Source organism: Hydra vulgaris, chromosome 02 (genome assembly GCF_038396675.1).
Source record: "Hydra vulgaris chromosome 02, alternate assembly HydraT2T_AEP".
In the NCBI taxonomy this organism is placed as follows: Eukaryota; Metazoa; Cnidaria; class Hydrozoa; order Anthoathecata; family Hydridae; genus Hydra; species Hydra vulgaris.
In genome coordinates, this window is record NC_088921.1 from 46,320,025 (window position 1) to 46,333,527 (window position 13,503).

At 28.7% G+C, this 13,503-nt stretch overlaps 1 protein-coding gene across 1 annotated transcript in view; it reads left to right on the forward strand.

Annotated features, from left to right (window-relative positions):
• Positions 1-7,425, forward strand: part of LOC136076985 (DNA-directed RNA polymerase I subunit RPA43-like) — a 40,846-nt gene extending 33,421 nt beyond the window's left edge. The window contains exon 3 of the mRNA XM_065791117.1: positions 6,746-7,425. Coding sequence (XP_065647189.1) covers positions 6,746-6,806 — 61 coding nt within the window. The 3' untranslated portion in view covers positions 6,807-7,425. The remainder of the gene's footprint in view (positions 1-6,745) is intronic.
• The last annotated feature ends 6,078 nt before the right edge of the window (positions 7,426-13,503 follow it).

The window sequence follows — 13,503 nt, forward strand, 5'->3', positions numbered from 1 at the left end:
AAAAAATCTTTCTTTAGTTTTAAAAAATAATCAATTTCCGCAAAAAGTTATCGACACTGAAATTAAATTATATGTTGAAAAGAAAATTAATCCAACTGTTATAAATACTGTTGATAATACTAATATAAGATATTTTGAGCTTCCATTTATTGGATTTTACTCAAGTTTCACTAAAACTAAAATTGATAAAATTATTAAAAAGTATTGTAAAAATGTAATAATCAAATTTATATTCACAACCGATAAATTAAAAAACAATTTTTGCATAAAAGATCCATTTCCTAAGATGCTTAAATCTAAGGTTGTCTACAAATTTTCTTGTGCTGGCTGTAACGTCAGTTATATTGAAGAAACCTCCAGACATTTGACAACACAGATAAATGAGCACCTTACGAGTGACAAGCAATCCCATATTTTTAAACATTTAAATTCATCCATTAATTGTAAAACACTAACTAATTATGATTGCTTTCAGATTTTAGATACTGCTTCTATCATTAACAAATTAAAAATAAAAGAAGCACTTCATATTAAATGGGAAAATCCTTCTTTAAATAAACAAACATCTCATTATATTATAAATTTATCTATCTAACTTACTATATTTTTATTATTATTAATATTTTAATATTAGGAAGTTTATTTTGTCATAATTTGTAATATAATTTTTGTAATTATAATTGGTTTGTAACAAGTTTATTTGTCCGTTAATTTTTCTCTGTATTGTCTTCAGTTTTTAAATTTATTTACTAGAGTTTTAATTGTAAATTAAATCTTTTGAAAATGTAGTAAGACTACAAAACATGTCAAGAATAAAAAATATTGTGATTTTTATTAAAATTTTTACAAATTTATTGCTAATGCGATGTTCCAAATATATATATATATATATATATATATATATATATATATATATATATATATATATATATATATATACAGTATTGGACAAAACATTTGCAACCAACATCGAACAATGCTAAAAAGTGTTCCTAATTTTACATGTCTTAAAAACGAAATGAACTATACTACCACAGCAAATAGGTCAGGAATCTGGAGTCATAGCATGCCATGACCTGAGCATTCAGCTGACAGGTGACAGCACACAGGCAGAATTTCGTTGACAAGTGCTATTTTGCAGCGGACAAAACAAGTGCAACTTTTTTGGTTTGTTTCATTTTCTTAAGTCTGGTCCGTGTCAACGTCATGGAAGTTTTTTAATAATTAAAGGAAGTTTCCAGAAGCATGCAGAAGCTTCCAGAAGTTTCCAGAAGAAGCATCTGGAAGCATCAGTAGCATCTAGAAATATTCAGAAACATTCAGAAGCATCTAGACGCATCCAGAAGCTTCCAGAAGCATCGAAAAGAAGCATCTAGAATCTTCCAGAACAGGTTCACACAGGTTCATTTTACTATATAAAAGATATGTAAATCGACATGTAATTCAGTCAGTATATGGAAGTCAATCAGTCAGTATTCTCAAGACAGTTTATCAAAGCGAGTTTTATCAAAGTATTTTATCGAAGAACATCAATTCAAGAAGTGAAATACAACAAGAGAAGCATGATTATTTATTTTTATTATTTTTATGATTTCAGGTGCAAAAATGGCTCCCAACAGTCTTGGATTGGAACTAAGAAAGAAAATTATTGGCGATTACGTTGGTGGAATGTCACAAAAAAGTATTTGTGATAAATATCGCATGAAGAAATGGACCGTATCAAGACTATGTTTCAAATATCATTCTATGGAGAAGTTGGCAGCAGATAACAAAGGTGAAAGACCACTTCTTGAGAGGATTCTATGATCGTCAGATCCGTCAAGAAGGATCCCTGGATATCATCAGTCAAGATACAAAAGCAATTAGAGCTGCCTGTATCGGCCCGAACAATCAGACGACGTGCTGTTGAAGCCGGATTGTTTTCTCGACGCCCTGCAAAGAAACCACTGATTTCACTAAAAAACCAGAAGAAAAGACTCCTGTTTGCTACATCTCATATTGACTGGATTGTGCAGAAATGGCGAACTGTCCTGTTCAGTGATGAATCGAAGTTCAACATCATTGGGAGCGATGACATTTGCCGTGTACGTTGACCGGCCGGAAAACGCCTCGATATACGTTACTGCCATAAGACCGTGAAGCATGGTGGAGGCAATGTAATTTTCTGGGGTTTTTTTTCTGCAATCAGTCTAGGTCCAATACATCAAAACGATGGAATAATGGACCGTCTCATGTATAAAAATATCCTGAAAGATGCTATGCTACCTCATGCTGAATGGAATATGCCAATAAAATGGGTTTTTCAGCAAGACAACGATCCGAAACACACTGCAAAAGTAGTCAAGCAGTGGTTTCAAGACAACCACCTATCGGTGATGGATTGGCCGCCTCAATCTCCAGATCTCAACCCTATCAAGAACCTGTGGGAGATCGTCAACCACAGAATTAATCGTGAAGGTGTTCGTAATAAGGATCAACTGTTTGAACAAATCCAAAAGGCCTGGGCAACGATTCCACAAAGTTTCGTTGATCACCTGATCGAATCTATGCCTCGAAGATGCAAGGTTGTGATCAACAACAAAGCATTTCGCTACAAAATATTGATAGCGAAATACAGCTTGGTCAACATTTTGTCAAGTTGCACTTGTTTTGTCCAGAAGGAAATCAACTTTTTTTAATACTTTTGATTAATTTAATATTTTTCGTGTACAAATAATGAACTTTGTGATGAATAAAACTTGAAGAACTTTGTCTCTAAATAGTTACACAGTTATTTTTCTAAATTGAAAAAATGCAGCACTTTTATATAAAGAAACTAAATTAGCATTATTTGGTCGCACTCGTTTTGTCTGATACTGTATATGCAAAAAGGAAACTGACTACTAAAGTATGTCAAAAAAAAAAATTTCTCTCAGGTGATAAAACTATAAAAAAAAATTTACTGACTAATAAAATAAAAATGACTGACTACTAAAGTATGAGTAATAAAAATTGTTTAATTAAGAATGAGTTATTAATAAAAAAAGTGAAAGCGACGATTAGGAAATAACATAGCAAAATAGTTTAAAACCATAACTGAAAAGAAACTTTTTTTTAAAAGAATAATTTTCTAATATTCTCGTTTAATCTTCAATCAAATTAGTTGTAACGTAATGTTTGTAATAGTTGTAATGTAATGTAAAAAAGCGATGTTTAAATCATGTTTTTGAAGTAATTTACTAAGACTTTTTTTTTAAGAAAATAATTTCCACCTGCATCATTAATAATGTTTTTTATTACGTTAATTTTGTTTGAAAAAGTTTGAATAAAAACTTATTTTACTAACAAAAAACTAAAGGTTCAAAATTTTTAACTTTGACCATATAAACTGATAGATACGCTGTAAGTTAAATATTTTGAAGCCAACATATTTTAACAGGTGATGTCACGTTTAGGCGAAACAAAATGTAAATACAAACAAAATGAAGTTTTAAGAATAGAAAACTTAATGTTTTGTATTAAACCTTATTATTGTTATTATTTTATTAAGTATTTTAAATTTATTATTTTATTATTTGTATATTATTTTAATGTATTCTTAGATTTATTGGAATAGAAAATGTATTAATACTTTATTTAAAATTTTATGTGTTTTATTATGCATTACATTAATATACAAAATAACTTTTTATTGATTTGAAAATAAAATTTGCTTTGTTAATACACTTCGTATACGTTAGTTATGTAGAAATTTGTGGATTGAGTCAGCTTTGTGGTGCAATCATATCTTTAAATATTTAGCGATAACAATTTTGAGTAAAGATGATTACCTTGTTTTCAATAGAATATTTTCACTAGAAACATTGGATCCTGAAAAATTTGCCATGCTAATATTTGAAGAAGTTACATCAAAGTAAGCTTTATAACTTCTGCACCACTTTCATATAATTTGTAGACAAGGTTTAACAATATTAGCTTTTTCACAACCTCCTAAACCATTAATTAAAAACTATGCAACAGAAAGTTTTCAACATCAATTTACATAGTTTACCATAAAAACTAAAGCTTCTTTGCTTTGGGTAAACTATCATCTATATAATAATGCTGAACTTAATAGTAGTAGTAGTGTCCTTTCCAGCGTGTTTGACACAGAACTCTTGGCAGCCATTGCAACCAAAGTAATGACGAGAAAGAGTTGCAGCACTTATTTTCTAAGAAAATTTGAACGGAAGTGCATTTAATTATCTAACTTATATAATCTACAAACTATGTAATGTTAAAACATATATCAAATTTTACAGTTTTATGTGGCTTGCGTGGCTGAGCGTTTAACCGCTCAGCCACGCGAGCCACATAAAACTGTAAAATTTGTTTGTTTTTTTGTAAAATTTGTTTTTTTGTTGCATATATGTCAAGATAGTTATGTTATTAATGTGCTCAGGTAATTAGTCCTAATAAGCTGCGAATGATCTAAATAAAAAAATGTCTGAAACTGAATAAAGAAAAAAATTAAATAGCTCGTCCTGCTACTCCAGAAGGTGCACTGTAGAGACAAAAAAAAAAAAAATGGTTTCTAGCTAGCGAAAACTTTAAAACTTTATTTTAACAATTAAAAGTCTTTTTTGCTATATATTTTTTTTGCTAAAAATATATACGCCCAGATTGAAAAAATTGAAAATGTTTTATAATAAGGGGCAGATTTGACACCCCATTTTTTCTAATGGCTATCTCATCTAATGTCAATGAACACACAACACCTTGATCAATTTAAAACCTTGATCATAGTAAAACGCCAGACAGGTTTCATGTAAATGGTACATAATAACCCCAATACACAGTTTGTAGGTTTTCCTTTCAAACTAATTTTTTAACTTTAAACTATTTTCAAAAGCACTGTGTTAAAAATATTTAAAATAAAATACATTAATTCATTGCTATTCTTACTATAATTGTGATGAACTAAATTTTTCTCTAACTGTTCACTAATGTTCAATGTAGTAAATTTTTAATCATAAAAGTTTACTAAATTAAAGCCATATTTCAACTGAAGGCTGATTAAAACAAAATAATTCCAAGGGTATAACTTACAAAAATCACAAATATTTAAAATAATTAAATTAAAAAAAAAACTTAAAAAAGTCACAAATATACATGTTTAACAACTAGTCTTATTAAAAATAGATATCATACTATTAGTTTGGTTGATATTTTATTTTTTTAGATTTGGTTGATTTATTATTTATTATTATATTATTTATTTTTATTATTACTTTTTGATTTAAGATGACGAAGGCTGATGAATGTAAGTCTTAAATCCTTTCTATTAGACGACACTTGTATTGCTGAAGCATTTTAATTATCTTCTGTTTAGCAGCAAGTTTACTTATAGTTAATTTTGAAAACTTATTTTCTGGTGTTACCATATCATTTTCATCAAAATCACCAATATACCGTTTACCATTGGTAGTAGGATTGATTTACCAATTTTTAACATTTATGTTCCTAAAAAAAGTATAGGTATTATATGATACAAAAAGTAAACTCAAACATTTTAAATCAATATATGTCATTGTAAAAGTCTTAGTTACATTAGACTTAGTGTATTGAGTCATTAGTGATATTATTTGAAATAATGTTTTGTCTGTTTTTTGGTGGTTTCCTAGGATGAGCATTTTTTCTGTGTGTTGGGAAATCAAATATAGTAGGAGTTGCATCATTTTTTAGTTTTTTTTTTGTTTCCTTCATAACAGTCAATAGTGAAATGTTTACCACTTTTTAAGATTTTTTATTGTTTACTAAGAGCAAAACCATCCCTCCACATAACTTGTATCCATTTTCTCCTCAATTCCATATTTTTTATAAAACTACCAACAAAAAAAGTATTTAATAGGTACGCTAAAATAATATACTATTTATATTCAAAATATAAGGTAGATCTTAGTTAAGAATAATTTGTAGCTATTTACCTATGAAAAGAAACTCCTTTAGTATATCTTTGAGTACAATTATATGCATTACAAGATAAAACCATGTTTGTTACATAACTATATTCTATTCGAAAATTAAAATTTAAACAAAATATTATACATAACAAATATTAAAACTTTAAAAGTGTTAAATACATTTAGTTATTTTTACTTTAAATGCTCAAACGCGCTAAAAGATGTTGGCTTCAAAATTTTGTGAATATTAACTTACTGTAAGGCGTGTCTATTAATTTATATGGTCGAAGGTTTTTAATGATTCACATGCCCATTCATGTAGTTCAAAATGTTTAAAAAAATGATACAAATGCATTTTAAATTAAAAGAAAATGAAATTTTGAAACTCGTTTTGAATTAAGAAAAAAATTTAATTCAAAATGCGACGTTTTTATCATTTTAAGGCTATTTAGATTGTTCTATATTTATTATGGTTTATATATATGGTTTATATATATATTGTATGGTTTCACATTTTATAACTAAGTTAATAAATATTAGAAAGTTAGAAATATATATTAAGGGTGCCGCCTTTATCACCTAAATTTTTCAAAATAAGTTTATCAAATTAACTAAATTTAATTTATTCAATTCTTTAATAATCTCATATATTGGAGTCTAGAAACAATAACAATATAAAGTTTTAGCACCAGATATTTGTTGGGTATTTTTCATTAAAAAGAGAAATCGTTCTATTGTGTCCTAACATTCCATCCTTTTATGGATTTAAGAAAAATGACTTTAGTTAGCATCAATTTCATAATTTTTTTATTTATTATTAATAGGAAAGCTCAAAGTTCAGAAGAATTTAGCACAATTAAGAAAATCAAAGAAGAAATAGAATAATACAATGGAGAAGCCCAAAAAAAAAACAGAAAAATGAAACTTCAAATATTTATATTTCCGTTAATAATGAAACTCGCTGTGGGTAATATTATTCTGGTGTAGTGTGGATATTACCCGAATGTTTCAGGATGGAATTTTTGTAGCAACTTGATTCTTCATTTTCTGTATTAAATTTACGCATGATTAAATGTGAAAATGACTAATCAAGTACGTATTTTTGGATTATATATTGAAATTTTATATTATATAGAAGCTTTGAATTATAAAATTTTTTAACGTTTATTTAATTCTTTAAGATCTGATGTTTAAACATTCGTTTATAGTCCTATAGTGATTTTCTAAACAAATTTTTATTTTTTGTAAATCCGTTATGTACAGTAGTTACTTAAAACTATAGCATTTTTTTTTAACGCAAACGACAATGAGGAGATTTTGAAACTATTAACTGACTTTTTATGTAGAACTATTGGCTTTTTAATGTGCTTTTGTCTACGGGACGGTAGCGGTGAGGCATTGTTTTTAGATAAAACAAGCATTGATGGGTTATAATAATTTATGATGCAATTATATCATCATTATTGTTTAAACATTTTAAGATGAATTAAAATTTAAAATGTTATTGTGTTGAATTTTATTTTTTAAATTATTTCCTTTCACGTATAGAATTGTTGCGTTAAGTAGACAATACGGAAAAATGGACATAAAATGCCAATTTATGTAAAAGCGGTTAATGTTCATGAATAATACATAGTTTTAAGGAAAAAATCTAAACAGGGTCCAAGTGAGTATAGAAAAACTTTAAACTTGGGTATGTTCATATCAATGATGAATACTTCTACATCTGAGAATAGTTTGTACGAAAAAATTGGAAAATGAGAAAACGCTCCTTTTTAGCTCTCCCTAGACCAAATATAGATATGTGACTTACACCAATGATAAAGGTAGTGACTTGAGAATTATTTTTTACAGTTATTAAATAAATTGTCAGCTCGAAATACAAATGCTGGAATAAAAATCTTTTAAAGTTATATATAAATACATAATTATTTAATTTATGTAAATTTAAAATTATATAAATGTAAAAGGTTATTATCGTATAAAGTTACTAAATAACTTTACACAAAAATAATTTTTTTGTTTCCTTAATGTTAAATTTACTTAAATTATATAATTGCATTTTTATATATAATTTTAATGACGACGATTTGTATTTATCATCTGATCTTAAATTTCATATGATAATCTTTTTGAGTTCGTAGATTACGACCATGGAAAGTTCAAACCCCCTTATTTCGAGGGGATTGTAAACTTTATAGGGTCATAAATTCCAACACCAAGAAATTATTGAGTATAATTTGAAAGTTCTTGATGAACATATAAATTCAGTTTATGATTGTAAAAATAAAAAATAAAGGGTTTTGTTGTTCCCAGTCTTCATTTTTCATAGATATGATTGCATAATAGTTTTGAGTTTTCATCGAAAGTTGCTTATTTCAGCCGTCTAAAACACTTACCTTTAAAGAAAATTTTTATTTGTTAAAAACCCACTATATTCAAGTAAGGCAAATAAAGTTATATTGAGAATAAACGTAATATAATCATCTTGGAATTTTTCAATAAGTTTAGCTTGTTTCACTGTATGATTGTTGATACATCCTAGATAGTAAATTACGGATTACGGAATGTTCAGGAGTGACTTTAGCCCGCTCTTTCTAACTATAAGCAAATGTAAGTCAATTTTCCTTTACAGAAAGTTTATTTATGATTGTTGCTGCTGACAGGAAGGAATGAAACAAATGAATAAGCTTTTCAAGGTTTTGGACATAAAATTGTCAGAGAGCAAAATAATTTATTCTTAAAGCTGCTAATCAAGTTTATGAAATTATTGCGAAAGACATACGTTGTATATCTATAAATAATGTCGTCTCGCTCATCCTCATAATTTTTTTTAGTATTTAATGCACAAAAGATGTAAAGTTGTATTAAAATAAGTTAGTAGTTAAATTACACAACTAGCCGGGCTAACTTGTGCGTGATTGCACGTAAAATGATGCGATATATTAATTATGGTGGTAGCTGATCGAATTTTGCTTTAAAACAGTTGACACTAATAGCACTGACAGCTTCGTTTTTTTTCAAGCATTTCACAATAAAAGCGCTAGCAATGGTTGAAGCTTGGTGGGATGTAAAGTGGAGCAGTATGCCAGCTAACTGAGTCAATGTTTGTATTTTTAAATAAAGTCGCCACGTAAACGTCTTTCGAGTAATAGGTAAGGCTAAGTTTGATGCATCTCGTATCGTAGTCGAAGCGTTTCATTTGTGTGGTTCTTTGGTAGCCCGATGCTGGATACACTCTATGGCATTTATGTTATGTAAAAAATGCTTAAAGGTGGTGTAAAGCTTTTTTCGTATTTTGGTGTTTCTGCTGATGAGGGTGTGTTTTAGGATTTTTAAGACTTTATTGACCTTGGTTGCGTCAATTTTAGCTTGATTCTCGTGTTTTAAGTTGTTGGAAGTTTGAACGCCTAGGTCTTTTTCGGATGTTGCCAACTCGAGTTCAGTTATGGTGACTTTGCAATTAGCATCGAACTTGTTTATTAAGTAAACTTGTGGGTAAACGTTTAATTATTGATGCGCATGATCTTGCATTTTTTTGATATTGAGCTCCATCAACAAGATTTGAGTACAGGTGACAATACTATTTGTATTGGTTTGCAGACAAGCTTTTTGTCATCAGTGGATTAGTCTGTGCACACTTTGCAGATGTTTTTACTATTGACGTTTTCAGGTATGTTGTTAATGAAGATTATGAATAGCGTAGGACCTAACACTGAACCTTTTGGAACGCCACTGGTAACTTTCTCCTAGTTGGATTACATGTTACCAAGAAGAACGCATGGTGATCTATTTGAAAGAAAACCATTAACCAAAAAAGAATGTTACCATCGATTTTGTAGATTTAATTTTTTGCTGTAGTTTTCTGTTGACAAATAGTCATAAGTTTGTTGGCTACAAGATGTTGCATGATTTTGTCTTTACCATTTTTCCATTACTTTTTATTATTATTATTATATAATCTTTTTCGTCAATAAAATTTTTTTTTTATACAAAACTGTTAACATAACAAGTTGACTGGAGCAAGCAGAAGACGATGGTCTGATCATCTTGCCCAGTTAATTTCAATTATGTTTTACAATCAATATCAATTAAATATAAGATAAACACAAATTATAAGATATTTAAATATATATAAATATAAGAACTCGTATAACTAAAATAGCCAAGTAAATGTATCTTTATAAATATAAATACAATTAAATGCATTTTTATAAATATAACCATAATCATTTCCAGCTATTGTGTAAATGGAAAGTTTTAATGGTAATGTGTCTGACTTTGATGGTTTTGTGAAAATAATGTATTTGTTTTTTTCAATGTTCAAGGAAAGTTTGGTAGCTTTCAACCAATCGCTTAGCTCTTCAAGCTCCTGATTTACTATGTTAAAAATAGTTTTAATATTTGAGTGGGTGTAGAAAGCTTGGGTGTCATCTGCAAAAAGAATAAAATTCAGTATACGAGAAGATAAAAATATGTCGTTAATATAGACAAGAAAAAGCAAAGGACCTAGAATAGATCCCTGGGGAACGCCACAAGTAATGGTTTCAAGGGAAGTGTAAGTTTTATTGTAATATAAAGCTTGTTTACGATTGTTTAGATAGCATCTAAACCATTTTAGATTTTTATTTTTTATACTATAATTACTAAGTTTGTATAGAAGGATCTTGTGATCCACTGTATCGAACGCCTTTGACAGATCGATAAATACCCCAAGTGTATATCGATTTTTGTCAAACCCATTCAAAATTTTGTTAACTAACTTTATTACTGCATGTTCAGTTGAATGGTCTTTTTTAAATCCGTATTGGTTATTAAAAAGGATATTGTGATTTTGGAGGTATGAAAAAAGTCTGTTGTACATAATGCGTTCTAGTACTTTCGAGAAGCATGAAAGTATGGAGATAGGCGGATAGTTTGATAAAGTAGAGTTATCTCCGTGTGGAGATAACTCTATTTTATCAAACTATCGGCCAAAAGTGGAGTTTTTCCTGAACACTTAAAATTAGCACGCGTAGTTCCGATATATTTTATATATCGGAACTACGCGTGCTAATTTTAAGTGTTCAGGAAAAACTCCACTTTTTAATGAACGAATAAAGATATGCAATAGGGGATATTCAATAACATCATAAACTTCTTTAACCACATGAGAGCTTATATCATCAAGGCCTGGACTCTTTTTTGATTGTATTGTTTTAAATGCGTTTCAAAGCTCATCAGAAGATAAGTCAAACTCGTCCATTACAAAGTCCACTTTTTTCAAATATGATTCAAATATTTTTTTACTTTGAGGTATTTTATTAGCTAGTGTGTTTCCGATGTTTGTAAAATAATTGTTAAAACTTTCAGCAATCTTTTTTTGATCATTAATAACAATGTTTTTGTTATCGATATTTAAATGGTTTGGCAGGATATTACCTGGATCAATCTTTTCCTTTCCTATTACTTCTTTTATAACATCCCATGTTTTTTTATTATTACCAATATTATTTTGTAAAAGATTTATATAATAATTTTTTTAGCTTGTTTCTTAAGTTTTTCAAAAAGATTTTTATAAGTTTTATATATTTTTTCATTTTTGTAGGTTTATTTTTTTTAATATTTTTCGTAGAGTTTTTATTTTATTTTGGAAGATTTGATGAAGCCTTGTGAAATCCATGGACTTTGTAAATCTTTGTAAATTGAAATCAATGGACTTTGCTTGTTACAGAGGTGATGGAGATCTGCCTGAAGCTTGCCATATCAAGTCTGGAGCACATATTTTTTAACAGCGGTGTAACGTTTGCCAAAAGCCACGTCATTGGAAGTACACCTTGATCCAACGATTTCTGAAAAATTATGGCAAGTGTAACTGCATTGGCTTTAAACACATATGAGCTGATATGGTCACCTCACGTCGATTTGTTAGCGTTGTGAGCAAATAAGTGTTTGCGAACGGAATAGTAATTGAAGATAACGGAGGAGATGATATTTGATGAAGGAAGGTAGAGGTTGATCTTACGGTTCGACCGTAAATACTGACTGAAACTAATTTTTTAGTATACTGTCATATACTATATACATATAGCGCGTTTGTAGTTAACATAGTTGTAAAGATATTTAGGGTTCCCTTTTTTTACTCTCTTGCAAAAGCAATGATTTGCCATTTCCTGTTGCGACTGCGGTACCAAAAATTTTTCTTGCAACTTCGAGAACTTCGAGCTGTTAAAACGGGGTGAGCTGTAAATGTTTTTGACTAATCGGTGTTGCCATGTCAGAGCGCAGTGCCCTTGTGAGGCGCTGCAAAGAGGAGCACACATAATGTATATATATAATATATATTATATATATATATATATATATATATATATATATATATATATATATATATATAATAACCGTTAAAAGCTCAAAATTAATTTCGTCGAAAGCACAAAACTAATCAACTTATCTATCTGAAAACTTTATCAAGTATTAATTTAAATGATAAAGTAAAAATTTATCAATTACAAAACTTTATTATATGTTTATTAAACAGTAAAACATTGAAGTTTATTGAGGAGCACATCATGTTATCATTTTAAGCAAGGACTTTTAAAGATCAGACTTTTTACAATAGATAAAAATAGTAATAAAATTAAAAAGATTTCTGATTGTAATTTTAAATCTATACTTATTATAACTTTATAGGGTAGACCGGAGCACATTGGCCATAGAGACAGGTTGGCTTACTCGAGTTTATTTGAATAATATGCTATTTGTATCGAGTTTATTTAAAGAATATGCGCTTTAACGAGCTGAGTATCGATATAGAAGTTGGTAATAATTCAACCCTCTTTCAAAAAAAAATTATGTTTATTTGATTTGAACGATTTTTGATTCGTCAAAGTAAATTTTAAATAGTTTGTTTGACGTAAATATGTTCACTAGTGTTCGACAGTAATGCATTATCCAAGTTCTAAATTTAAAACTTTTTGTTAAATGATTACCTCAGTATAAATTGTTAAATAATATTGGTTTAATGATAAAAGTGTTTATACTTTAGATATTACAACGGGGCAGGTTGGCCTGATGAAAATGGGGCACATCGGTCATATGTTAAGGTGGTACTACCCTGTTAAAATCAGCACAAAAAAAATTTTTTTTTACTTTAAATTCTAACAGTTTGAACATCCTAAATCACAAGAACCACTTTCACAAATCACAAGAACCACTTTCACAAATCACAAGAACCACTTTCACAAATCACAAGAACCACTTTCACAAATCACAAGAACCACTTTCACAAATCACAAGAACCACTTTCACAAATCACAAGAACCACTTTCACAAATCACAAGAACCACTTTACTTTACTTCAAATAACAGAAAGTCCTAAAATTGTATTTAAAGGCAACAAGGTTATTTTTGAACCCCTAGCAACGGCCTCGGCAATCATGTTTGTTTATGTGTTTGCCCTATTTTCAAAATTTTGACACAGAGCAAAATATTAAAGATGGTTAATCATATTTTTCTGGCCAGTTTCGATGATTTTTGATTAGAGATTTTTTTAGTTTATGACATTTTTTATTTTAAAAGCTGTTTTTCTCAGAATAATATT